Source organism: Numenius arquata, chromosome 18 (genome assembly GCF_964106895.1).
Source record: "Numenius arquata chromosome 18, bNumArq3.hap1.1, whole genome shotgun sequence".
In the NCBI taxonomy this organism is placed as follows: domain Eukaryota; kingdom Metazoa; phylum Chordata; class Aves; order Charadriiformes; family Scolopacidae; genus Numenius; species Numenius arquata.
Genome location: NC_133593.1, coordinates 4043800 through 4071769, shown reverse-complemented (window position 1 = coordinate 4071769; position 27970 = coordinate 4043800). Strand labels below are relative to the sequence as shown.

At 40.4% G+C, this 27970-nt stretch overlaps 1 protein-coding gene across 1 annotated transcript; it reads left to right on the top strand.

The window, feature by feature from the left end:
* The first annotated feature begins 4 nt into the window (after positions 1–4).
* Positions 5–27838, top strand: LOC141473181 (protein spinster homolog 3-like). The gene is made up of 11 exons (XM_074160545.1): positions 5–212; positions 3296–3361; positions 3832–3968; positions 4259–4410; positions 5683–5749; positions 6680–6870; positions 8813–8965; positions 12028–12217; positions 17270–17335; positions 24881–24979; positions 27671–27838. Exons 1-11 carry the CDS (start codon positions 5–7, stop codon positions 27836–27838), a joined length of 1497 nt encoding a protein of 498 aa, XP_074016646.1.
* The last annotated feature ends 132 nt before the right edge of the window (positions 27839–27970 follow it).

Below are 27970 nucleotides of genomic sequence, written 5' to 3'. Positions count from 1 at the left end.
AAATATGCAAACCCCCGGCGCACATGAAAGCACAGGCCTGCAGTCCCAGGCACCTCCTGAGGAGCAGAATTATGGAGCTACTGCAGCACATGTGAGACAAGGTCCATTTGTGTCTGCGTCAAGGAACGCTCCAGCAAAGAGACAGTACCTGGTAGCTGCTGTGCTGTGCTATGCAAATTTAATAAATTTCATGGACTGGTTCATTGTACCAGGTGAGAGCCTATTTTCTCCTTCTAAGGAAAAAGAAATTTAAGTTCTCATCAGCTCTACTTACTCTGTAGTTACAAATGTTTTCTAAAATAAGGATGTGCTTTATGTCTTTTTAATCTTTCTCACTCACCTGCTTTAGCCTGTTGGTCATACTCTTAATGAAACTTCCCATTATAAATCTTGAAAGACCAATAAGTGATGTATATAGTTATTAATGGTTAGTAGAATGGTTACAAAAATAAAATCTGTTAAATGCTTAAGATTCATATAGATATTAAGATTCATAAAATATAAGTCTCTTACAAACAGACTTCAGCATTTTGAGCAACTAGTCCATTTTTGTGTCTGGATTCTACAGGCTTCCTTTTTTTCTCTACAGCAGTTTACCAGGCCTTTTTTGGATCTAGTAGATTAGATATGGCATTCCCTTATCTGAAGAATAGTGATGCCCTTCCCCCCATTAAAAGTACAAAAATGATGTTATCTTTGTGCAAGCTGGTTTAGGGGAGGCTTAACTTCCTCATGATCTGCTGGAGATTGTGTGGTTTCTGCAACGAAGACTGTAACATGATTGTGTAAAGAGAAGGGAGACTCACTTCCTTAAGCATCAGCTACCAAATTTACAACTTGTTCTCTAATAAATAACATCTTCTTCCAAAATGTGATTTTTAATTTTTTTTTTTACCTAGCCATGAACAGCCAAGCATTGCTTCTAGTATACTGGTGGGAAATCTAGGTTTTTTCCTCCCATGTAAACAATGGTCTGTGTAAATTCTTCTGTTTAGCATCACTCCTAAGCATCTACCATGCTTGTGAGGATCTGATTTATAAATTAGGAGGAAACACTTGTTGTGAGTTTGCTTTATTTTACTTCTGAGTGGCCTGGAAATCATAAATTATTTTAAACCTTGAAAAACCCCAAAGGATGGATTGTTAAATTTGGAATTAATATCTACTGACAGTACACAGACAAATTATTTTTACTACTTAGACCATTCGGAAATTTAAGACATTCAATCAGTATCTTTAAAAACTGAGAGGCTAGTAGGTTTAGGAGTTTAAGCTTTTTTCTTTTGAATACTTCTTACCCACACATATAAGAGGGAAGGAAACAAGTAGGAGTGCATACTGAACGATACTGCAAGACTGTTAGTGAAAACCTTCAGTGTATGAGTTCTGTTGTCAAGTAATTTTCCCTGGAGAAGGGTAGGGGAACAGGAGAGGATGAAAATATCTTCGAGCAAGAACTGGGATGCTAGGAGGATATACATTTGGAAGGAGGAGGCTTCCAGGGAGCCTGTGGGAGAGCTGGAGAGAGACTCTTTGTCAGGGAGTGTAGTGACAGGATAAGGGGTAATGATTTTAAATTGAAAGAGGGGAGATTTAGATTAGATACTAGAAAGAAATTCTTTACTGTGAGGGTGGTCAGGCACTGGAACAGGTTGTCCAGAGGAGTTGTGGAAGTGTTCAAGACCAGGCTGGATGGGGCTTTGAGCGACTTGGTCTGGTGGGAGGTGTCCCTGCCCATGGCAGGGGCCTGGAACTCAATGATCTTTAAGGTCCCTTCCAACTCCAACCATTCTATGATTCTATGATTCTAAGTGTTAAGTGCAAGCAGTCATTTGGCTCATTCAAGGCTTTGAACTGTACATGCCAAGAGCTTAACATTTTCAAGAAGGCCTGTGCAGGAAAGCTTGCCTACTTGGTAACATGCTCAGTTTCTTGTGAGTGAGTTACCTTCAGGGACATGTAAGAATTCAAACATCTACTTTAATTACAATATATGACTAAAACGCTTTCAAGTTAACTCTATGACTTGTTGGGCCATGGGGGGAATCTGTAAATTGCAGTTTATACCACAGCAATCTACTGTTAATCTGCTAGAATTCAGCTGCATTGCAGAATTATTGCATCAGTACTTTTGAGTTTGACTGTCCATATGCATGAACTTATTGTTAAATATGTTAACATAGATGTTAAATATAAGTTATATGTTAAATATATGCTATGTGTTAAATATAAGTTAATTTCCTTAATATAAGAAAAGTGAAGAAGGAGAGGTTTGAGTATTTGTTTAAAAGTAAGCTGGTGGCAGTTAAAAAGTTGTGGTTTCCGGGCAGTTTTGCTCACAGGCTTTCACAGAGTTTGCATCAATCTTCACACAGAAAACAAGCTCTTCCACTTAATTGTCTGCTGGAATTGCATCTTCAGTTTGTTAAAAACAGTGATTATGCAGAATTTCCCCCCTCTGATCCGTTGCCCTGTTCCAAACTGTTCAGATCAATGTTTTGCAATTTGCCAATAACTGGTCAGGCCAGTTATTTCAGTTATGTGGAGGGGATAACATTTTAATGGTGCTCAATGTGAAAGTTAGTTTGGGATCAAGTTGTGGTTCAGTTCAAGTCTTGTTTTAGCTGTGATCTATTCTAAATACTCGATTAGTTCAAAACTGAAATTCCTGTAATATAATATTTCTGTGTGTTGATAATTGACTATCACAAAGAGTAGATACAATTGAGTTGTTTCAATGATACAAAATGTTTTAATGAAGTAATTGATTTAAATTTCTGAGACCATTAGAAAAGCCCTAAATGCAGAATATGTTCAAGAGTCATTGAGAAAAAGCTATAAAACCTCTGGTGCTGCCGTTGGGCTAGACCTTCTTCTAACCTTTTTCCACAGCTTTTGAATGGTTAGAAATCAAGATGGAATTTCTATCAGCCGTTTGTCAAAATAGAAATGGTCACTTTTGGTGAAGTTTGTCTGTCATTGTCACCACTAAAAATGTTAATTTGTAAATCCACAGTTATCTATATCTCATCTGATCTCTGCAAAATTGTAATGGAAATATGAACAGAAGTACACGATCGGACCCATGATTATTTGTAGTGTGATAAGAATTTTGAATTCTCTGTGTGTCTGTGCTTGTGGTGGAGTACTGGTTTACATGTAAACTAGCAAGCTAAATGTGCTGCAGTTCTTGCAAGCCCTGTTCTTGAAATAAATCTTTGAGGTGGCAAATGAATAGAATTACAAGGAATGAGCAGGGTACTTTGCCGTCATTCAATGTTTGACTCTGTTGCAGGGATCCTGTTAGATATACAGAAATACTTCAAGCTTAGTGATGGGGATACAGGTCTGCTGCAAACAGGTAATAAAATCTCTTTACTTCAGATAGTTTATTTTGCCTTGCGTCCATATGGACTGTTCCTAAAACACAGTCTAGTTACTTTCTTCTTCTAGTTCCTACTTGCGTGTGGTATTGCTCACTTCCACATGTGGGCAGGTTGACTATAATGTAAAACTGAAAGTCTTTAGTTCAGGGAAGACTGGTGTTGAGTCCTTCAAAATCCCACGGTATATGAATCACAAAAGATGAAAAAAAGATATATTTCTCAAGAAATACAGAACTTGAGCAATTCACAGGGTTTACATTTATATAGGGTTTTTTGAATCTGCATTTATATTTTTCTAAATATCAATCTACCTACTAGCTCTACAAACTCAGCCTGCCTTTAGTCTCTGCCCTGAAAAATAACCTGAGTTTGTCTGAGGGGTGAAGAGTACGTATGATAAAAATGATTTGACCAGTATTGTCTGTGCTTCTTCTTGGATTTCCAGTGTTCATCTTGTGTTACATGCTGGCTGCCCCCATCTTTGGATACCTCGGTGACCGGTACAATAGGAAGATCATCCTTGGAGCTGGTATTTTCTTCTGGTCTGGTGTAACATTAGGCAGTTCATTCATCAATGAGCTGGTATGTTGCTTTTTTAGAGGGTATTATGAAAATAATCTGCATATGTCTTGCAGGAGTTGATAGGGTCCTTCTCTGATCACATTTAGAAAAGCACATCACATTTGTAATTCCCTCTGGGTCTCACTCTAAGAAGTCACTACTATGCAGAAAGCAGAAAGCACAGCAGTGGGATGCAAGGGAAGCAGATGTGAGTGGAGGGAATACAGACATTTGCAAAAGGCAGTTGAATTCTTATTTCCTCTGGTACTTTCGATCCACTAAAATGCACCTAATATGTCTTTTGCCTGCAGTATTACTGGATATTCTTCCTTTCACGAGGACTAGTTGGCATTGGCACGGCCAGTTATTCCACAATAGCACCTACCATCATTGCAGACCTGTTTGAGGAAGGAAAAAGGACCACAATGCTGTCTGTCTTCTATATCTTCATTCCAGTGGGAAGGTTGGTTTTCTTGCTAATCACAGAATTGTCATGGTTGGAAAGGACCTCTGAGATCACCGAGTCCAACCATACACACACAAAAAAACCCCCTACAATCTCGGCCACTAGAGCATGCCTGAAGTGCCACGTCTACATGTTTCTTAAATCCCTCCAGGGATGGGGACTCCACCACCTCCCTGGGCAGGCTGTTCCAGTGCCTGACCACTCTCTCAGTAAAGTAATTCTTCCTAATACCTAATCTAAACCTCCCCTGCCACAACTTCAGACCATTTCCTCTGGTCCTGTCAGTATTCCCTTGGGAGAAGAGGCCAACACCCACCTCTCTACAACCTCCTTTCAGGTAGTTGTAGAGGGCAATGAGCCTCCCTAATAACTGACCTAATAACCCTAAGCCCTAATAACTGACCTGTCTTTTGAACTTCTATCTGACCATGCCAGCAATTCAATATACCCTGAGCCTTGATTACATATATTTTGATGTATATCTGTATTGTCTCTTGCAAAAGGATTTGTCACTTGCTAAGCATGTTTACGTAGAGTTGGTTAGGTTTATTTCTGTATTTACCTTGAAGAAAAATTTGCTTTTTTTCCCCCAACAGTTTTAGGGAGAATCTAAAGTCTGAAAACTGGTAGGCTTTGAATAAAATATTGAATCAATTGTAAAGGAAATAGGTACATGGGGATAGATAATTTATTTCAGGGTTTTGGAAGACAAAAGCTTTCAGATATTAGTTTACTTTACAAATTTTTCAAGAACGCTTCATTAAACGTCTCCCAAGGCACTTCCCTTTCCTCTTTTACTTAAATTGACAATGTGTCTGAAGAAGAGGTGGAAAAGGGCTTTTTAAGTGGTTTGGAGGCATACTCTTTATTAGAGCAGGCAGCCAAAGCTGAGCCCAGAAAGCAGAATAAAACTAAAGGAATTCCTGCAGGGCTTAATTCACGTGACTAACACAGAAAAGAGTAAATAATAAACTGCTTTATAGGCTTTCTGATGTGGGTTTACAATGTCATTCTGCAGAATATGTGTTCTCAGGGGAATCTGGAACATTATTGCCACCATCTCAAGTCTGCTCTGCGGAAGTTAGACTCTCTTTTTCATACTGGCTGGCAAGTAGACTTGCATAGACCACGAGAGTTGTTTCTGTTTATCCATTTTGAAAACTATGACAAAATACTTCTCTGTGCTCTCCTTAGCTGGCAAGACATATCATTTCAGTCAGCAAGAATTCATTAGTACCTACTGATTATTCCTTTCTGTTGTGCTTATAGTGGTCTCGGTTATGTCCTAGCAGCCGGCATGGCAGATGTCACAGGTGACTGGCACTGGGCATTCAGGGTGAGTTATTCGCTTTCACTCACAGGGCTGAGCCATTCAATGTAAAATCAGAATCATCACTGGGTTTTGGATTATTTGTGTTCATTGTCTTTAGAGAGGTGAGCAGTGGAAAGACTTTCTACTGTCTGACTGGTCATGAACTTGGTGTTTAAGAGAACTCTTCCTGCTGGACAAGTGGAAGATTTATGCCCAACTCCTGCAGAATGAAAGCAGGCGTAGGTGAAATTGTACAGCAGCCAGGGCAGGTGCTGATGTTCCTCTTAGCCATTCCAAGTGTGTCCTCAGGTGTCAGTGCACCAAGACCTCCTCAAACAAAAGAAACAAGATAAAATGATGATTATGCTGGTAGTACCAGTATAATTCTTCAGGAAAATATAGAGAGATTATTTTCTGAAATGCTGTTGGGAACCCTATTATTTGAGGGTTTCAAGAAAATAACCTCTCCTGTTCTGATCATGTCATCATGATGTCTCTCCATACTGAACACCTAGTGCTTTGGAAGTATTTTGTCAGAGCCTCCTAACTTATCTACAAAATTAACCAGCAAGTACAGGATGAGCGGGGAAGAAAGTTTACTGGACTAACAGTCTGATGTTATTCAGATAAGACTGATGACTGTATCAGTGATTCTTGCATTTGTGGCCAGAGTACTACAGTACAGTTTTCTTTCTTCACATGTTTTTCTCCAAAATGAGCAGGAGTGATCACGTATCTGTATGATGGGAAGGGAGGATCTATTATCTTTCCTCCAAAGTCACCATTCACTCTTCTTCTTTACAAGTCTGACCTACAAACAGCAAGTCACATCTATTTCTGAACATACTGCAATTCTCTGATATGTAATTCTAACACTGAATTTGAATTGCTGTGGAGTTTTCACTCTAAGAAAAAAGGTATCTGTGATCTAACCAGCTTTGTGTCTACACACAGGTAACTCCTTGCATGGGAGGTCTAGCACTGGTTCTTCTGATTCTACTGGTCCCTCACAGGATGCAGAGAAGGACAGCAGCACACAGAGCACTGAGCATCTCGGGCACAATACGAGTAGCAACTGAGAAACCAGGCATATGCAGAACTGCCAAGACTACCTGGTGTCAAGATGTCATATCCCTTGCCAAAAAGTAAGTGATTTTAGCAGCAAAGGTTCCCTCCATTGAGGAATGACCATTCCATTATTAGAAACACGACCATCAAATCCCACTCAGCTCCTTTGTATCGCGTGCTGTATGCAAGATGATTGAAACACCATTAACAAAAATCTTTCCTCCACTTTTACAGGAATGCTACACAAGAGATCAAAAATTTCTTTGCTTCTGCTGTCCTCCCATTTTGAGGAGGGACAAGGAGGCAAAGTTATGATGACAGTGTGCTCCTGTTTAAATCCAACTCTACTTTTTACTAAGCTTCCCCTTCCCTCTTGCTTTAACACATAGTAAGCTACATTGATAAAAGTGCATATTTTGCAGGTGTAACTTTATCTGCAATTCTTAGTGCCCAAGGAAGGTTGCATCAGCATATCTCAGGAAGTCTTTATATGGTATTTATGAGCCTGATGTGCCTGTGATACAAGAGGTCAGAGTCTGTAGGACTCCAATATGGTTTATAAAGTAACTGTACATGTGTTTTGACCAGCTAACCTGCGGCTGGCAGATGACCTCTTCCTTTTAATCACACAAAAATTCAATCAACACCAGCTGACCTGCGGGACGAAGTAAAATACTGTTTTCAGCAGTTTTCTTGCTCTTGTTTCCCTGCAGTCCGTGAAAGCTCTCCTGTGCAGGGGCAGGGAGGAAGAGTTGGCTGCGGTTGGAGAACAGCAGGTGCCGCTGTGCAGCTGCGCCAGAGCCGGCTCCGCACCCGCTGCTTCCCCGGGGTCACAATCAAATGCTTTGAGTTTAAAGATTTGCTTTCCTGGGACCTTGGCTGTTTTTGGAGTGTTCTTATTCTAGAGGATCCGGTGTTTTCTAATTGACAATTAGATTTGCATCTTGTTTGCATCCAGAACAGCAAGTACCTTAGAGACTGTGTTGCATCACAGTTTGTAGGCAGTACAGTCAGAAGTGAATAAAAAATGAACTTTCCTGAATCAAAAATGAACCTTTCTGACATTTCAACAACTAGACTATCATCAAAGTTGCTTTCCTACAAAGATGTTCCTTACAACCTCCAGCAATGTTGTAAAAATCTATTTTAATTTTCTTTAGCAATTGATTTCCAAAGCATAAGGACATACTGCCAAAAACCAGTTAGTTCCACTTTTAATCAAGTCCAAGAGCCCTTTCCGTTTAGAAGATGAAGAATTAGGTTCGTATCTTAACAAATCCTCTAGACTGGTGGTCGCCTGCAGCACTTTTATTTAGTCTTAAGATTTCATACCTCCCTATTGACCTCAATGGAGACTTTCTTGTAAACTATTAACTAGAAAGAGATGAGTAAGAAATTAATTTTTCTCCTAGGACAGGGCAGGAAGGGGACAAGATTTGGACAAGATTTTTAAAAAAGCATTCTTAAAAATGCTTATCCTTTTGTCTGAAAACTTGCTGTGCAAACTGAGAGTCTAAATTTACTTAGGTAGAGTTAAGGACTGCTTCAGCTACTGCATCTTAACAGTTTGGAAGACTCAGATGTTTCTCTCATTTATATTGGTCACACAAACAACTTAAAAACATCCTGAGGCATTTAGACTTGCACGTAGAACACTTTCATTTTGCTACTAAGCCATTAAACTCTTGCCCACTCTCTATTGTTGTAGTTCTGCTATCAAAAATTTCACGGCAATTGTTTTAGCAGAAGTTGGCGATGAAATCTGCAAGAGACCAGCACTGGGATTTAACATGAAATCAGTAGGTCATACTCCTCACTCTAATTAGAACTTTACTGTTGAAGTTCATAGATAAAGGCTCATCAAAGTTCATATCTTCAAGGGAGTGCATTTTGATTATAAGACGTCTGAATGAATTTTGTTATTGCTTGAAACCCTGGGTATTGCAGGTAGGCTTTTCCCTTTTTCCTCACCCCCCCCATTCTTTCTAATATCTCTCATTTCTTTTTTCTGACTTTCAGTTGGAGTTTTGTCTGGTCCTCGCTGGGTCTGACTGCCATGGCCTTCGTTACTGGAGCCCTGGGAATGTGGGTACCAGTGTTTCTTTACAGGGCTCAGGTTGTCCAGGGCCTTGTCCCACCATGCCTCCAGGAATCATGCGACTCCTCTAACAGGTGAGGTGTGCACAACTGTGGAAACACGCTTGGAAACACTACTTAGTGCTAAGTCATAGCTTGTTTCCAAAGGCAGAAGGTGGGATGTGCCTGTGGACGCTTCTGGTGAAGGCAGTTGGATGTGAATGTTAGACTAAGTTGCTTCCAGGTACACTGAGACACTCTTATTTGTTTGTTTCTAACCACTCAGTTAATTGGAAAGATGCTGCCAGCCCCATTTAAGTAAAGTGGAAAGATGCAGTAACAGAAACACTTGCAGGGAAAGGAGCAGCTTTAGCAAGGAGACTTCAGTTGGCAATTGACTGTGAACCCCAAGCTACTTAAATACCAATTTAAGTATGGTTAGATCCTGTGTTTTGGTAACTTTCTGTTACCTTCTTGTTAGTCTGGATTTAAAACTACTGCTGGGTTGGCCAGGTCATTGTGACTCCCAGCATAAAGCAAGCTTGATGAATTTCATCTAGATTCACAGCATTACATCAAAACACGATAATTTGGTCTTGTGAGTAGCTGCCAGCAGAGCTCCACTTACAGAGACTGTCCAGACTAATAAAGATTAATGAATAAGTATCAAATGTTGGATGGGGAAGGGGAATTTACAACAGGAGAGGAATTGAAAGTAATCATATACAAGTTCTTAGAGATCACTTTTCCCCAGCTAGGAATGGAATTTTTTTCATTACAATGTGTTATCCAGAATAGAAAAATGTATTCATCGTTTCTCTTGAGCCTTCACGGCTCCCCTCAGTAACAGTGAGCACTGGGACACTTTTCTTCTATGTACTGACTCCCTACAAGAACTAACTGCTTACTACATTGTCTTTCCAGGTAAAGACAATTGAAGGGAAAAGCAGCAATCACACCTCGAGTGTGTCCTCTGGTAATGGGGTTCTTTTGCCTTTCTGTAATGGAATAACTGAGTCAAGTCAAAAGTGATTTCTGAGTTGTAGTGTAAAGCAGAGGGATTGAATAGCCATCCACAAATACTTCAATGGGAAATGCAATTGCCTTTCCATGGATGCCACCATTGGCACTTTGCTTAATAGCCAATAATGCTGAGGAAGAGAGCGAACTCAAGAGTCTGGCTTAGGGTGGGCAGAGAAGGGAAGGAAGCTGTTAACAGATACAGTTTAAATACTTCCTTTATTAAGCTGAAGGTGTTAGCCTGTGTTTTGTTTTCTAATCCACCTTCTGAATTATTATTCCATGGTAGTGTTGCCAGAGCAGATATGTCTTCAGGGAAGTAAAATGAAGCACCTGATAGTTTAACCTCATGTACTGCTTCTTACAGGATGCTTTAAAAATAACCTTGGCATAAGCTAGTGCCAGAAGCAGCATAAGGCTGGTTTTAGACTGTTATTCCATGGGGAGGTAAAGGAACATAATATAAACGACTATGTCAGACCTGTAGCTGATGATGTTGGAAGAACTGAGCTGCACATTCCCAGGGATGCTTTAAGGACGTTTTCCCCTCTGGCTGTTCAGCAGTTGCAGGCTTTGTTTAAGGATCAGGGCTGTGTCACTTAGAGACCCTGGAAACACAAATTCAAATGACACCAGAGCTGACTTGTGTCTCAATCCTTTCAAGGTAGATAAATAGGCAGTATGAAATTTTTATTCAGGTCCTTTTGCAGACACCTTCCAACAGATCGGATGGATAAGTGAGCATTCTTAGACCCTAAAAGATCCCACAGGAGACTTCCCCCAGGACTAGGCTTCTGTGCTTTCCTCCTCCCTGTCAATTGAACTGTGCTTGTATTTAGTTTTCGCTGTTCCCTTTTTTTTTCCAGCTGTAGTTTTATTTCAGCTGTAGTTTACAACAAATGAATCTTCTAAACACAATTCCATGAATGCTTTGATCAACTAATGTCACCTTGGAACTGCCTCTCCCAGAGAAATGTCTAAGTTATTCTGCCTAGTGACAATCTATATTGTCACTATCAAGCTATAGTGAGTGATGGATCAGAATCCTCAAGAACTTACAGGGAGAGTACAAATATGCTTAAAGTTTGTTATCTTGTATAGCAATACTTTTTCTTTTTTCTTGTAGAATTATTGAGTTCTTCCTAATCACTCAGAAAGAAATTAAAAAGGAGATGCGCTGTAATTTAATGGACTAGATCATATCCTGGCTGGTTACTTTGATTTGCAGTCAGAGAAAGCTTAGGAAAATGTACAGAACTTATCATATAGCACTCTGAAATATTTAGAAGCACTCAGGCTCAGAACACAATGCTCCTGTCCCCGTTTGCCTCAGGAGAATTATGATGCATTAAACAGGCAGTGGCACCACTGGTCTTGTTGCAGGAGACTTGCTTTGTCATTAAGATCTCATTTGGGACAGAGAGAAAAGCATATATGGAAGTCCCTTTGGAAGCTCAGTCTTCTGAGCTATTCAAACATATACTTTTAAAACATGAACTTGTCATTCCTGGAGAACACATTAGCGTTTGCAGACACACAAAGCTGAGTGGCATTTGAAATTCTGCGTTCAGAAAATACTACATGAACCTCCCACTAGTTAACTATTCAATATTCTTTGAACTCTTTTGGGATGTGGTAGATGTTTCCCGTAGTCAGAGAAGTGACTCATTTCATCTGTGTTAACTAGAGGGTTATAATTTAGATATATATAATTCCACGTGATAGGATCTCTTCCAAGACAGCAGACTGTGATACAGAGTTATTCCATCTGTGTTTTAGGGATGCCTGAGTAGATTGGTTCACAGGGTAACCAAGATGACTGTATCTCCATTAAATCACTGAATGTCCAAGCCAGGTCATACTAAGCAGAGTCATCCTTGAGCCTGGGTGCACAACACCTGCTCTGTAAATGGGAAAGTATCTGCTCCACAGGACAGAACCTCAGCTGCAGAGACACAACTTCAACTGAGGCTCGGGATTGCATCCATTTAGAAGGAGTGGGAGGGTTAGGTCAAATGGAATAAAATTCAAGGTCCCCCATTAAAGATTCCTCTGAAACTAAACGTGTAAGCTAACACCATTTTTTCCCCACAGTATGACCTCACTATGCTCAGTTGAATCCTTTGCTTTGTCACCAGCCTAATATTTGGAGGCATCACCATTGGGACAGGGATCTTGGGTGTCATTGCTGGGGCAGAAGCTGCAAGAAGATTAAGGAAGATAAACAATAAAGCTGATCCTCTGATCTGTGCCACAAGCATGTTCGTTTCTGCTGTCTGCCTCTACATAGCTCTGATGGTGGCCCAGACAAACATCCTTTCCACTTTTGTAAGTGCCAATCTGTCCATCATGACCAAAATGTCTTCTGGGATCCTGGGGAGAATAGGAAGAGGCGGGGAGGAGGAGGCGAGGGGTGGCTTTTGCAGAATTCTCTGTAATCTTCTAGACCATTAAGAGATTTCCGTGACTTGTGACAGGGTGGCCTGCCAGCTGAGCACTGTGCTGTTGCTCTGATAGTGCCCACAGCTGCAGTCTGTCCTGTGAGAGCCACCTTGTGCATTGCTTGGTCCAGTGAAAAGGGCAGGGAGAGCATCACAAACTGGGCCTCAGGACCTACAGAGTCTGCCCACACACTAAAGAAGAGAATAGGAAGCCTATGTAGGTAGCTGCATGAAGCTAGAGCGTTCCTTTTCCAAAAGTGTAGTTAAAGAAATCCTTAATCTTATGTTAATTTTTAATGCTATGTGACTAATTTAGTATTCTTATTTATTTTTGCTCTCTGAATACTTAAAGATTGGTGTACTTGTGACTGTACAATACATACAGTTCTTGCTAAGAATAATTTAGCCGTCACCTTCAAAGCCCCAAATCACCAGCTGATCTTCAAAGTCAAGCTTTTGGCAAAGCAAACTGAAGTATAAATCACTCAAATTCTGTTCTCAGGAAAGGGGAAAATAGACACTTCCTAGGAATGACGAATAGTTCCAAAAAATCCCTGTGAGAGGGAACTGGATGTAAACCTTATTTTAACTATAATCTGTTAACTGCTAGGGAAGGATTCCAAGCTTTTTCCCTGTGACTCCATAGCCACAATTAACATGATTAACAAAAATAAGAGGATCCAAGTAAAGTTAATTACAGTAATCAACAGTTCTCTGCAAAATGATACTTTGCAGTTTTTTTCCTTCTAAGAATAACACTTATTCAAAGAGATTTTCCTTTTGATTCCTCAGGGATGTGTATTCCCGTGGAAAAATGCCTTTACACCAAGGGAAAAAACAAATGGATTTGCATGTCTGTGTGTACACAAAGCAAAATGTGAAATTGAAGATTATTTTTAGATTCAAGTGTAAAGATCTAAGTGCCAAAAGAATTAGCCATTTTCTTTTTCTGCTTCTCAGGTTCCTACATAGTTCTTCTCTGAGCATGTTCTTCAGTTCTATTTCTGGCATTAAAGGTGGAGAACAGTTTCATTGCGGCTTGTGTTAGATGAGTGAATGAATATCTTGGTTTTGAATTACCAAAATGTATTTTTTATTAGGACTGACAAAAAGAAATTTGTGTAAATGTTTCTCGTCTTGGAGACAGCATTCTATTTCCAAGCAGTGTGCTATCAGGGAGGAAATCCTGAGCTGGGATATGGATAACTGTGTTCCTTAACTTTCTTCCCATGGGCAGAAACAGAACAGTTGGTCTTTTAACCAGGGACTTTGCCATTTTGTCTTTTCCTTGATGCGCTTGATTCAGGTGCTCCAAAATGTAATGTCAACAATGTGCAGTGGTAATAAATTGTACATAAGCTAAGCACCTCATTCTTCGAGTACTTTTACCGCTAGAGCTGCTTAACTATGGCCTTGTCTGGCACCAGCCGTGCCTCTCCTGGCTTTCTAAACAACATCTGACACTAGTCATACTGGTGTACGAATTGGAGTGGTGTGCCAGCTGCTGCATCTAATTTGAAGGTCCCACTGAAACAAATCTTCCATTTGTGTAGGACAGGAGCAGGAAACTGGCTTTCCAGTCACTGTCTGCTCAGGCACACCGACATTAGCAAACCTGTCTCCATCGCTTCACGGAGTGGAAGCTACTGAAGCAAAAAAGCTTCAATGCATCAATGTGCAATTACAGTAGTTTCTGGATAGTGTTTTCCACTGTCTTGAGTGGATAATGAAAGGGACCGAGTCAGGTTTAATCAGCTATGGCCAAAGCTGGAAGGAATGCTTCAAAGCACAAAATTCTCAAGTTAACGTGGAAATATGTCTGGACTTCCAAGGTTTCTGTTGGGGCAGGTGAACTGAAATGTAATGGAATTTCTCTGCTCTTTCTGGACACCCAGTTCCTGATTTCAAAGACTAGCTTTGAAAAGACAGAGAAAAATTACCTGGCTTTGTTATCTCAGAGGAGGTTCTGTCTAAATCTGTTCCTGTCCCCAAAACAAGATGAAAAACGTGTGCTCTGCAGTGCAGCAGGTGCTTTGGAAAGTTGTGACTGAACCCTGTGACTGGGAACCTTGGACAGTACTTGGTGTTGCGGTAACTTAGATTTAAACAGCCTTATCTCTGATGGTCATGCTGGAGTCTTGCCCTGCAATTTGCCTGTGAAGGAGACATTCTGCAGCTCTTGTCTCTGATACGCCTGCCTGGTGTGGTTCTGTTTGAAAAGTCAGAAATCTTTGGCCACATATGGTCCTGCCATACTGATTCCCTACTTTTTTGTTGAGGCATGTGGCTGTTTAGAAGCAGAATGTGTGTTTGGCACTGCCACTGATGACAATCTAACTCTCTTCATATTAGCTTTAGATATGAATGTAAACAGTCCCTTCTCCCTAACAGAGCACAGTACTTTCAGGTATCTCCACCTGTTTTGAAGAAGGGAACACACAACTCTCTCCTCTATTGATTGCAGTTGTTTTGCAGTTGGATGGCTGAGCATGCCAGCTGTTCAACCGTATTGCATTTATTCTGCATGAGAATGTATAAAATTGATACCAGTTTTAGACATAATACCTTGATATAATCTGTAGAATGTTTTATTACCTCCCAAAACTGTCTGGTTAAATTTTTCTGGCGACCTTACAACTGCAGTCCACACAAGACCTTAGGAAAGAAAAGCAAAGCTAACAAAGTTCTGTCTTTAATGTTAACACAAATATGTATGAAATAATTTATTCTCTGGAGTATGCAGCCTTAGCCACTGAATATCACATTTCCTTATCATGAATAATTTTTCATTAATTCCTATTACTTTGAACTCTAGATTGAGCGTGTAACTTGTTTCCTAAAGATGAATTTGACTTTTTTTTTCGCACTAGGCATGGCATGCTCTTGTTCTTAGGAGCTTGTAGAGATTAAATAGCATGAAAAAAAAAAAAAAGAAGAAAAAGGAAAACTGGAATCAACACTTTAAAAGTACTTAACACCACAAGATTCCTATAAGGGAGACAGACCGGTGTCTCATTTGATGTGTAAAAGCAGGCAGCCATGTATTCCATTGATGGTATCTAGGAACAGTTTGGGAGTCTTTAGAACCTTCTGCACTAACCTTTGTTAGTTGCATCTTGCTATATCTAAAGTATCAGCCAGGATTTAAATGAATCTCTTTTGTTCTTTATCTCCTTCCTGTTTCACTTTAACCTGCACGATCTCTTGCTAGCTGTGGCACAACCAACAGAATTTACATAAATTCACGCCATTATCACTGTACGGCAGGATTCAACTCCATTTCTGCTTTTGCCTGTGAGTATGGCTTTGACCACAGGCTGCGATTCTAAGTTAAGCGACAGCACATTTAAAGTTTCTTTGTATGGAATCAGGGGGAATAAAAGAAAGGAAGGTCCTTGATGAACGTCCATCTTCCAAGACTATTCAGAAAGTATTAGCTTGAAATAAGGCAATGAAGGGCTAAAATTTTCTGGTGGCTGCAAGATTTGACATTGATAGTCCTTATTGCAAGGTGGCTTGGCAAAAAGCTGGACTGTGTGATATTGCTATCCATGTTAACAAACACTTTTCATTTTGTGTTTGGCCCAAAGTTCTCTAATAAAAGGTGTGTCACCTGCTTTCCAGCTAAGACTGGAATGCAGCGTGGCTTCTGTAGTCTATAGACTGTTATTGCAACAGTCACAGGATTGGAGAAGAATGATTGCATTCTGTCTCTTGCAAGGGCAGTAAAAAGACCTTGCTAGTGGGATGCATAAATCCAAGAGCTAAGACTATGTCAAACAAGGACTATGTGAAACGAGTGATATTTGTTCTAAAACTTAAAGAAAATAATTATGTATGGAGGAATAGATTCAGCTGCAGATTAGAAAATCTATATAAAGCATTCTGAAGGAAAAGATGTCTGGAAAAAGGTCTATATTAAATATCTCTGTACTTCAAGGCACTTTTTCTCCAGGCTGGTTTGGAGAAGAAAACACATGAACACAGGCAAGAAACGCAGAGGAGTAGGGGTGTCATAGCCAGATGTATAATAGGTCTGGTTCTTCTTAGGAGAATGTAAGTTCCACCATGTAAGAACATCTGATAGTTTGCCACTGTGCCTTTCTTAGGACTGTGTTTTCATCAGCCAGATACAGCATCTCAATCAAGACTTTACTGAACAAGACGCTGGCACCTGTTGTTTTAACGGATTTTACTTCCTAAGTGCCATCTAACTTCAAGGCCTGTGTCACTAAATAGATTCTGCCTTCTAGAACGGCTCCAGCTTAATAGCGTAGCTTTAATGCTTTCCTCAAGTATCGATTAGACTGTACAGCCTGCTTAAATCTATGTCTGGGGCTGACTGAAAGGGTTAATCTTTTCTAGGACCACAGCTGTAAGAACTGTTGGGAGCTTTACCCCTTTTCCTGATGGCTGGGTCTCCATCTGTGATGAATTAGGGAATTCCCACAGGGCACCAAGACTTTGAGGCTGCCTGTCTCTTGGAGTCCATTTAATTTTGGAAGTTATCTCTCTGAAGGAGCCTTTAAAAGTACTTGTACAGGCACGGAGGTGTTCTGTTGGTTTCATTTGGAAACGTGAGCAAAGGGAGATCTTTGAACACTTTTTAAACCTGTGCTGAATGTTTCTCTTCACAGGCTCTTGCTTTCCTCTTCTTGGGTTCAGCCATTCATTACAGTTTATTTGGGAGTGTGGTATGTTTCCTATTTTGAATCTTCTGCTGACAATTTGTGACAAAAGGAACCTGCATACCTTCTCTGGTTCCTTTCCTCCCTTTTTAAGACAAAGTTAGTATTTGTAAGCATAGACAGAGATGTTTAATTTATAAGATGGGTATGTACAACTCTTACATAGATAAGCATGGTCAGTGAGCCTTTGGTTTCCCAATAAAGAAGGTCAATGCAGTGTGTATAGTCACTGCTTTCTTCTTTTTTTGCAGATTTTTATTGCATTGGGAGAACTGTTTTTATCTGTAAACTGGGCTGTTGTGACAGACATACTGTTGGTAAGTGCTTGTGAAGCTATTTCCTTATTTTGAATTTTTCAGCTTTTCTCAACATAATATTGTTCATACCCCTGCATCTTAGTGGCCAGAAGGACCTGAGGCTTCTAGGAAGAGATTAACAAAATCTTATGAAGAATCCTCTTACTGCTACCCTGGTAACGTTAGAGATGTATTTACATGCAACAACGTACTGCCGTGCAAAGGTGCCAGTAGCAGTGTAGGTATGGGGGTGCAGTAGTCCAAAATCATTGTAAGCCCAAAAAGGACATGCACTGATCTGGGTGAAACTCATGCAAGTGGAACTATCTAGAGATGCTGGTACCCACACGAGTTTGGATTTTCTATACAGCTCTGTGGTGTTGGATGTCTGCTAGAAAATGGTCTGCACCAGAAAGAGGGTCACTTTCTGTCTATAATTAGAGATTTTCTATTTGTGCTTCAAAGGTTTGAAAAGGTGATCCAAATGAAGGAAAGTCAATATTCTGTAAACTAAAGTTACTGAATCCGTTACAGTTCATCGTTCTGTGAACTATTAGCAAGTTCCCGTATTCCAGAATACAGTGCAGATAAATTTCAGCACTTGCAAGTCAAATTCATAAACGGTGCTACACTGTCAAAGTGTTAGGCAAGCACCGGCTTATGAGACTCTTGGGCATTCCAGGACTGACACCACAAGCCCAAAGAATAGCAGCGCATTATTTCATTTGAATTCTGTCATCAGCAACTGTCTTTAGAGAGCAGTGATGTGAAAAGCACACATCTTGCAACACAGATAGTCTAGGTATCAATGAGCAGCAAGTTCTTTTTATCATTGCAAAGGCTTTTAGGGTTAGTAGTTTTTTAATGTACTTGAGTTTTTACTCAAAGGGAAATTTTGGCAACTTTTGGTTTATGCTGTAGCTCCACAGTCGCTAATCAGTGTCTGTGTAAAACATGGGACAGATATTGTTACTGTCACTGAACTATGCAGATCATCACACTTTTATGAAGAAGTTTATATGACTTTTTTTTTTCTTTTTTTTTTTGAAATCCATAGTATGAAGAAGCTGAGTGTAGTTTATCAGTCAAACAAGCATGGAAATGGTCAACCTTGTTCATATCTAGTGAGCAAACTGCAGAAAGCTCATTTAAGTGCCAAAGCCAGAGCTATTAAGATGATTGACAGTCCTTTTGTTGCTAGCCATGGGCATAAGACAAAGCATTTAAATCGGCACTGTCCTTTTCTACAAAGAGCAGAGTACAGTATCACAAATGAGTCATAGACTCTACTTCGAAGAATCTTCTTTTGTGCTATCACTGCATTGTGGAACGGTGGGTGTGACTGTAACCCAAACATTTCAAGCAGGATGCTACCTGAGAGACAGAAAATGTTGAGACAAGTGTGGCTGGGGCAAAGTGCTGATGCAGTTGGTACCGGTAGAAGGCAATATAGGGAAATTGTGTAAAGCCATCAGGACAGGTGAGAGAAGACACAGAGGTAAGGGCAAAGCAGAACAGAAATCTCTGTTTCCCACCCTGAGGCTAATGATGGAAAATCAGTAGCTGAAGAGAGTCTAGAGCTGAAGACCCATGTGAGCATCTTCCCTTTTATGTAATAGCTTTTCATTCTAAGGGAGCTCAAGTCTATTCGTGGGTTGCTCCTGCAAACCCCACTGTCATCATAAATCTTTCATATAAGAACCACAGCAAATGCATTAATATGTAGCACAACATGCAGTGATGCACAGCAACATGTCACAAGTGTCAAGGACAGTAAAGAAAACTTGCAGCCTGTGGCTCATGGAAGACAGTTGCCCACAAGGCTGTCATCATTGCTTGCTACCACAGGAACCAAAAATGTACAATGGAGGTTGCTGTCACTATGGTCTTAGTTGCTCAGATATACAGCTTGTTTGATATTCCTAACAGCTCACTAAAAACAAGTGGCAGAAAAGCTGAGCAGAGATAAAAGTATCCATATTACAGTCTTCCATGTAAAAGGATGTGCAAGTATAGAGCCAAATGCTGAGCACCATGTAGTGACAAAAGGGACTAGCTGTGAAGCACTAGAGAACTCTCCTTCCACTAACTTGACCTTGCCTTGTTGACATCAGCCTGCATATCCTCAAAATTCATAGCTTGAAGAATCATTTCTTGCATTGTGATTGAGATGAAGGAATGGAACAACTTATATTTCATAGTTCTTCAACAAAGCACCGCTGATATTGACTGTTGCGTTATGTTCTCAAGTTACTCTTTCATGCTACTGCTCTCTACATGTCAGTTTTCTGAACTCTGGAATTTTAATTAAAAAAAAAATAATTGCAGTCTGCATTAGCGAATTGGTTGCCAGCTAAAAACCTCCGCCAGCAGCAAGAGGGTTTTGTTTCTTCTTTGACTCTCAAAGAATGGTCAGAAACAATTATCCTATAAGACAGGAGCTGTAGCCTTGAAGCAGTGAACAGGTGCAGAAAAGCTATTGCTAGTTCAAACTGAAATTTTTTATTAGCTTCTATTTCAGTTTATTTTGAAATAATTTTTTTTTGCAGCAGAAACAAGTAAACTATTACAGTCTGTATTCTTTTTACAGCAGCTGAGACACCATTGAAGGATTTTTTTGAAAGTTTCTCAATTTACTTTTCTTTGAACTCCTACATCTGCATTTTAATTCTCTGTTGTTGTTAAAGAGGAAGGGGACATCACTGAGTTAGATACTGCTGATACACGATGGGGAAAGTAAGGCAGGTGATTACTGTCAGCTCTTTCCTTCAATTCCTTCCTGAACCCAAGCTGCAAAGTCTGCAAGGAGCTCTGCTTTCATTCAGTTCACTCACTCGGGTCTCAGCCTGCTTAGGGAATGCTGCGTCATATTGCAGCCTGCAGGAAGTCCATGTGGAGCGTCATTGCCATATCCTGGATCCATGTAAATCCAGAAGAGGAGGAAGTTCTTGTCTCCTGAATGACTGACACCCCTCATTTGTATTTATTTGTGTTTATCTTTTGGTTTTAAGTACAAGCATTATTTCATCAACAGGCAACAAGTGGGAAGGTGAAAATTTTGGCAGAGCAGAGCTCTGTAGTGGTGTGTCTGCCCTGACATTCAGTGTATTACCATGAATGTTGAATCTGTTGAATTCTAAATGTTGCTAATTTTTTTATCAGAAAAAATGGTGGAATTAGCTGAATTTGTGCATGTCTGCTCATTCAGTGGCAATCTTATTTGAGAGTTGTGTTTCATTGTGCTGAAAACCCACGGGTTCAGTGTATTACTGCTATTACATTGACTGAAGGGTGTCACAGATAGCAACAGTAATTTCTCTTTTTGCATTGTTTCCCCTGTGAACTGGTAGGATTTCTGATAATGTGGCTGGATTTGCTAATGCATGTTCTTATTTTGCCATGAAAATGACTTTTCTTTCTTCCCACGTGGCACTACTAGCCAGACAATGTAGCTAGGAATTCATTTATTCTGTGACCTGTGGAGCTGAAGACAAAGGAAGATGCTGACTGAATGATAAGGACTTTATTCCTTTGTGGCTAATACATCAAGATGCATTGCATGTAGCAACCTTTGTGCCTCTTATTCAGCTGTAAACATGAAGGTATCTACTGTACAACTACAGTTTTAATGTGCAAGTGGAGAAGTGCTGTAGCTGCCTTGCTTACAATACACTGGCTTACCGGGAGGCTGGACGTGGAGTGTCCCTTATGAAATATGTTTGCCATCTGTCAGGTACTGGGCAGCTAAAAGCGTAGGAGATGCTGAAAGTGGAAGCTAATATGAGTTTTGGGAAGGCTACCAGCATGTTCCGGGCTTTGTTTGGAAGTGCCCGGGGAGGTATAGGAGCATTTACCAGCCTGTCTGTTCCATCTGCTTTTTTAGCTGACAGCTCTGTCACACGGTCTGCAGGAGTATCTCTAAAACCTCCAGAGACAGCACAACAGGGTCTGCAAACTATCTGTTTGGGGCACCCTGCTTATCTGTCAAGGCATCTGGACTGGGATCTCCTAGGAGATGACAGTGTGTAGGATGTCATCTGCATTGTTGACACGGTAACTGCAGTCACTGTGGACAGGCAGGATGCTGTGGCTATTTCAAAGTCCCGATGTGTGGGAGTGTTTGGTTTTTTCTTTTTCTAGTGAATCCTACAGTGCGTTGAGCTCTTGCATGTGGTTTCTGTTGTGCAGAAGAACCTGAATAATAGCACAGCCAGAGCTTGTATGAGCCTGGTACCTGCAGGAAACATCCTATCCTTCTCTTCCATTTTTCTTGTTACAGCTTTGTTCAATGTGTCTCTTGTGGTTACTGATATGAGATGTTAAATAAATGTGGTAAGGAAGTGGTACAGGGCACTGAGAGAGAGAAAGTGCATTTATCTTTCCTCATGCCTGCAATGCCCACAATACACTAAGTGCATAACGATATTTGATTTGTATTTCTCAAACGCAGCTTGTCATTATCAATAAAAGAAAGCTCAGCCTGGGACAGATGACATGATATACTTGGAGAGCCAAGAACTGACAGTCTCCAGTCTAGTACAGTCTGTCACAGCAAGGTCTACTTCCCAAGCTCAGAATTTTCTACTGTAGTTTCTTTATCCCTCTTTCTGTACAAGAGCCTGTTCCCAAATTTCAGGTGCTCTTCTGGCGCTCCGGGCAGGTTCTGGGAGAAAACAAAACTTGGGTAGACTGCATGCCCTCAGTCTAGGCCAAGGTTGTGCCATGGCCACAGTGAGGAGAAGCTGTTGGACTGTTCCTTCATCCCATGGATGACAACAATTTCAGCTTCCAGATCAGCTAATCTCACCTGACTCTGTTCTTACACTGTCAGGGAACTGGGTGCAGTGTGATGGCACCAGGACATTAAAGTGCAATCTCTCAGATGTTCCTGTTTTAGTATTTATTGTTGTTGAAGGACTCTATCTAAATATTCCTAATGAAAACTAAATGTTCCATCCATGGCTAGAAATACCAGCTTTGGAGATACTGGGAATGGGAAGGGATACAAACGAGCAGTATGTGTACAAAGTAAGGAAGGAGTCTGTGTCTTTTAATAAAACTGCATTGTATGGAGTACTCTTAGTGGGTGCAAAGATGCTGTTTTAAGATGTTGAATAATTTGTGTATCCAAGTTTGTGACCAATTCTACTAAGAGGGGCACTGCCAAAGTGGACTGGTTCTTTACTGAAAGAATAAGGGCTTTCAATATGGGTTGCAATATGGGTCAAGCAGGACCAAAAGGCTTTTGCTGAATGGAAAGAGTTATACGAGCTCTTAAGAAACTCCCTCTCTGCACAGAGGAAATTTGGCTGTAGAAAAGAGGACGTCACTGCTCATTGCTGTGTTTCTGGCATTCCAGCAGGGTGTAAGGCATGTTACTGCTGAGAAAACCCTGGCTACAAGACGGGTTTACTAGGCAGAGATAAAAGGACAGATAGCCAAGTTGGCTATAATTTTTGCTAATTATGTTGGAGAAATCTGACTATTTTCTTTCTCACTTTAGACCAAATGCTCTGTTAAATCTAAATGGGATTCATAGCCTCACTTCCTAAGGAAACAAGACTTAACTACACTCTGTGTCCGCTTTCTCTCAAAGTTCCGAAACCATGGATTTCAACCCAGTTTGATAAAGAGTTAGACACCTCCGGAAGACCTGAGCTCATACAGGCTTGTGAAAATAGCTGACCTTGCTGAGAAAAACTATCCAACTTGGCACCCCCCAGAAGAGCTGTGTTTTAGGGAAAGACTCTGCAGCACATACATCTCAGCAAACATGAGAGAAAATGGTAGAAATAGGTTTGTGTGAGAGACCATGAAAACAGTAGCAATGGAAAAAGCTTGGCATGATACTTAAAGCACAAGATGTAAATCGAGCGTTATTCTGTGAATGCTTTTTAATCAAAATAATGCGTTTTAGGTGGTTTGATTATATATGTGCCCCAATCTTCATACCAGGAATGTGTGTCATGCTAACTCCTGCAGATGGGGGGCTGCAGGAGGGAAAGGAACACCCTGCTACAGTATCCTCTGTCAATCCATCCCTGAATGCAAACCGTTACATTAACACAGCTTATTGTCCTTCCTGTTTCTGCATCTGTGCTATGGATTTGTAGTTTCAGCATAGTTAAAATGCTGTAACTTACTGGTACGTATAGGTCCTGACTGCATGTGGCACTTACTCTCCCAAGAGACACACCTTGGTGTCTTGGACAATGTTGCTTCTTTAGCCGCCTGTTTTAATATCCATTAATGGAGTTCCACCCACCCTAGGGATGTTGCTATTGCGATATAGCTACATCTTAGTAGTAGGTAAATGGTTTTTTAGCTAATATTCTGAGGCCCCTTTAAGCACAAAGAATGATAATAAAACTCTAAGTTAAACAGGAAAGCAGGATCTTTTTTTTCCTTCTAAACCTAACTTGTCATGGGTATTAGTGTCTCTTTGAAGACAGCTATAGAGCCACAATAGGTTATAAACCTTGAGTTTGTCTCTTGGAAAAACACCAGTCACCCTATTAATTAGTGTTTGAGATACCCTAAGTGATATTCAGATCAGTTTCCAAAAAAAATGGGGTATAGAGGAGTGGGAGAATATTAAGCATTTTGTCTCTTGATACAAGCAAGTGGTTGGAAAACAAAGGTATGAAGGTTTAAAATTGCTTCTGTCTCATTCTGACTGTGAATGCATTTTTGCGTAAATGTGTTATTGAAAGAGAGAGACACAAATTATATAGAATCCTGCTGTACTTCCTCAGGCACAGTTGATCTTCAGTAGCACAGACATAAAGCCCTTATTACCCCTAAATGACTATATTTCATTTTAAAAAATAGTTCTAATCTGTGTGATGCTTTGCTGTGTGCTGGATGTACGCCCTGTCTTCTCCAACTTGTTATTTAAACTCTGCGCACTCAAAAGCATAACCATTTTGAGGTATTGTTACTAGACCAGCTATATCTCAGGTGCTATCCAGTTACAAGCAACAAACTCCTGCCATCAGAGCTATCATCAAAGCACCATCAGCCACCTTCTTCTCTGCCAGGTTGGGTCTCCTCCCTCTGTCTTCATGTGGTCTGCAAGTTCTCAGCTGACATCCGTTATAGCTGTGGCAGCTACTTCAGGTTCCAGGTACCCCAGTTTCCCCCCAGCAGTCTAGACCATGCTGATGCAGTGTCCCAAGAGATTTTCTCAGAGGCTGTTGGTGCTAGATCTCCGTATTAGTAAATCAGTACAACTGAACGGGATACTGGCTGGATACTGGTTCTATTAGTTGCGTGACCAAGTGAATCTGTACAAGCTGCTGTGAGTCTATGAAGGGGAGGCAGGGTAGTGATGGTTTTCCTACTTTATTGTCATTCCCCCTTGTGCTTTCTTGAACATTTTTTTCCCTCAGCAAAACATCCAGTGTACTCTTTTGCTCAGAATAACTTCCCTATCTCCAAATTATAAACAGTATTTGAATAAGAAATATATAAAAATAGGTATATTCATCTCTCTAGAATGTTATATAAGTTCATGAGGTTCACTCTGTTAATATTCACTCTCTTGTGGGCTGTGTTTTGTTTCAGTATGTTGTGACACCAAGACGGCAGTCCACAGCTATTGCCCTACAGATTTTGGTGAGCCATTTGCTGGGAGATGCAGGAAGCCCATACCTCATTGGGACTGTAAGTGAATTCTCTGCTTATTGAGTTTTCCTTAGGCTAAAACTTTTAGAAACTGAAAGACAGACACTCACAGAATTGCAGGCACTTCCTTGTCCAAAATTAGAAGTTACTGAAATTGGTGGCCTTGATACTAGAGTACGGAAAGACATTTTCAGGTGCATGCAACTTCTGGTCCTGTGACACTGCAGTTAGGTAGAATATAATCCTATACCTGTAGGTGTGAGTAGTTCCGTGCAGCGTGTAGAAATTTATTTTGATTTTACTTTTGCAAACTCATAACTTTTTGGAGGCATACATTTTTGCAAAGACAGTGCCATGGGTATTGTATTTGGATTTAAGCACTTTCTGCTCAGTTTGTGAGGAGTTTCATGGAAATTAATCAAAATACCATTTTATATCTTGAAACCTAAAACTGTTAGTTCAAATCTTAAGGTTTGAAAACTTGCAACTAATCAATACCCTCTTGAAAATCAGAACAAGAGTGACTGCAACGGTTGCCTTTTGATACTACTTGGCATTCAAAGCTCTAGTCTCAAATTACCTTAACCTTGAATTCCCATATTGCTTGAGACCTGATTTCTTTGCCCTTCCTACGTTTACTTGATCTTAGGTGCTTCTGGGCAGAGCAGCCTAATACTGTTTTCTCCTTGCAGTTCATTTGTTTTAGTTCCGTTGGATAATACCTGTTAGTGTTGTTTCCTTCCATCATTCATTTTGATTTCAGACAGTAATTCTGCACACAGTATCTAACTGATCACCCACTTTGATTTTTTTTCTGCTTTACTGGAAATGCGAGAGAGTGAGTCGTTGTTGCTTTAAACTTTTGTTTCTGTGGAATTTTATTTTACAAAGTTCACCTCAGCAATATCTGTTCTTTCTCTGTCACCTGTTAACAGTGTTAGGGTTAGACGGGCAGAAATGCCCGAGGGAGCTGTGCCTGCAGGCGTAGCTGCTGCTGGTCCAGCCCTTCTCCTCAACCGGGTGAAAATCAGAGTCTAAGTGGTGTAATCTCTCTGGCAGAGAAAACAGCCCTCTCTCACTGAGATATTCTTCCTGCTGGCTCTCTTGTTTTGGCAAATGTAGAGATCACTTTGCTCACTGGTGTGTATTATGAAACTATTGCCTTCACACTGACTTGGCTGGATGCACGGGGGAACAGAAAACCCGACATCTCTGTGTCATGAAAAATGGCTGAAATGATATGCAAAAATGGGAGGTACCTTAAAAGCTGAAACGTCTTGTGCATTCTCCCCTCTTTGACTATTCCATTGTTTTATGCTTCCTGCCTGAAAGATGAAAATATTTGTGTCTCACACACTGTTCCTTGCCATCTTTGAGGCACAGGCAGAACTGAGGCTTCCTGCTGAATGTGCTGCTGCATCCTGCTAGTAACTGTGCGCAGGATACTTCTTGTGCAGCATTTTGCATGCAGTTGCCTTAAATAGCGGCTAATCAAAAAGTGTGAAGACAAAAAAAGCTTATCCAGATCAGATTAACCTCAAGTAACCTCGCAACTTTGCAAAGAACAGAGACAATAAATCCAGGACTAAAACTGATGTATGTCCAGCTGGTTTCCTATGAGCACAACATTGTCTTCTGGGATGCTTCTGTGAACCAATACAGCAACGCTGCCCATGTCCTCTGTTGATTAACCACTGAATCTTCTGCATTCATATCTAGCTATGGTTTACTAACCTGCTTCAGCTCACCCTTTTTTCTTGCTGAGCATTTTAAAATTAAATGCATTAGGTTTGTATTTTGGCCGTTATGCTTGCTGTAGTCCCTAGGTGCCCATTTAGAGTTGATATTGCTCTTATCTGCGTAAACTGTCATAAATAATCATACTGAACCCAGAAAAGGTTGAAGAGTCTCATATTTGTGTATTTCAAGTCACATAACATATTCTAACCATCAAAAACAAATATGGGAATAAAAACTACTGCATTCAACATTCATCTTTTTGTTTACGCTAACAAGAGATTTTAAGTTCCTGGGTTAAATATTGAATCTTATTGAGTTTCTTGAAATCAGATTTTCTTTCTGTCTACAAAAATAAAATTCACATTTATCATTTATAGCTTTTACAAGCTCATCCTCCAGCCAGTGCAAAAAGCAGCTGCCTGATATCTTCGTCTTCCCAGTTCCTCACAATGTCACTCCATGACTCCAAATGCCTTTTGGCTCCAGAGAAGACACCACTCTTGTCTCTCAAATTAATTTCCAGCTCTTCCCTTTTTAATGAGTATAGCTGCTTGTGCCTGTATTGATCCTAATCTCCTGTTTCTATCCATTTGATGCTGTTTAGGGATAGATAAAGTTAGAGAATAGCATAAAGAAATGATAAAAGTCATCATCAAATGTCTGTGCTAGCTATCTGGAGGTGGGCTAGGAAACGGTAAAATGATTTAAAGCGTACCAAAGATTATAAACATCGGTTTCAGCATTTCCTACTCTTGTGACTGGAGGCACCGAAGGTGTAAAAGAACATGAGATTCCTTGACCAAAAGGAAGCTGGACAGCAGTGAAGTATAGGTGTATTGGGTACTGGGTTTGACAAGCTTTGGCTTTTCATCCTTATCCGCCTAGTTTTATTCTTTTAAAGGACCGTGCTGCAAACAGCCTGCTTAAACCAAGAGAGGATGATGAAGTTATCTCAGATTAAGGACAGCCTTGTTCACTCTCCCTCCCTAGATCTCCCATGCTATCCAGGACAAGAATGCTCACTCATTCCAGTGGAGTTTCTGGAGCATGCAGTACAGCTTCATCCTGTGTTCTTTTGTTGGTGTCTGTGGAGGAGCATTTTTCCTCCTGACATCTTTCTACATCGAGGAAGATCGTAAGGAAGCACAACGGCTTTGAGGTTTCTATATATCTTTATAACTTTTAAACCTGTACCTGATTGCTTTCCTGTTTGTACGCTAGCCAGGATATTGGCTCTGTAAAGTTAAAACCCAAATGTCTGCATTATGTTAATACTACGTTGTTTTCTAT

What these genes read in the sequence shown, in the direction of transcription:
- LOC141473181 (XM_074160545.1), top strand. Translation starts at nt 5, where the DNA reads ATGCAAACCCCCGGCGCACATGAAAGCACAGGCCTGCAGTCCCAGGCA. An exon ending in CAAACATCCTTTCCACTTTT is followed by an intron (nt 12,218 to 17,269) that starts GTAAGTGCCAAT and finishes CTTTTTTTGCAG; the next exon opens with ATTTTTATTGCATTGGGAGA. An exon ending in GCCCATACCTCATTGGGACT is followed by an intron (nt 24,980 to 27,670) that starts GTAAGTGAATTC and finishes CTCCCTCCCTAG; the next exon opens with ATCTCCCATGCTATCCAGGA.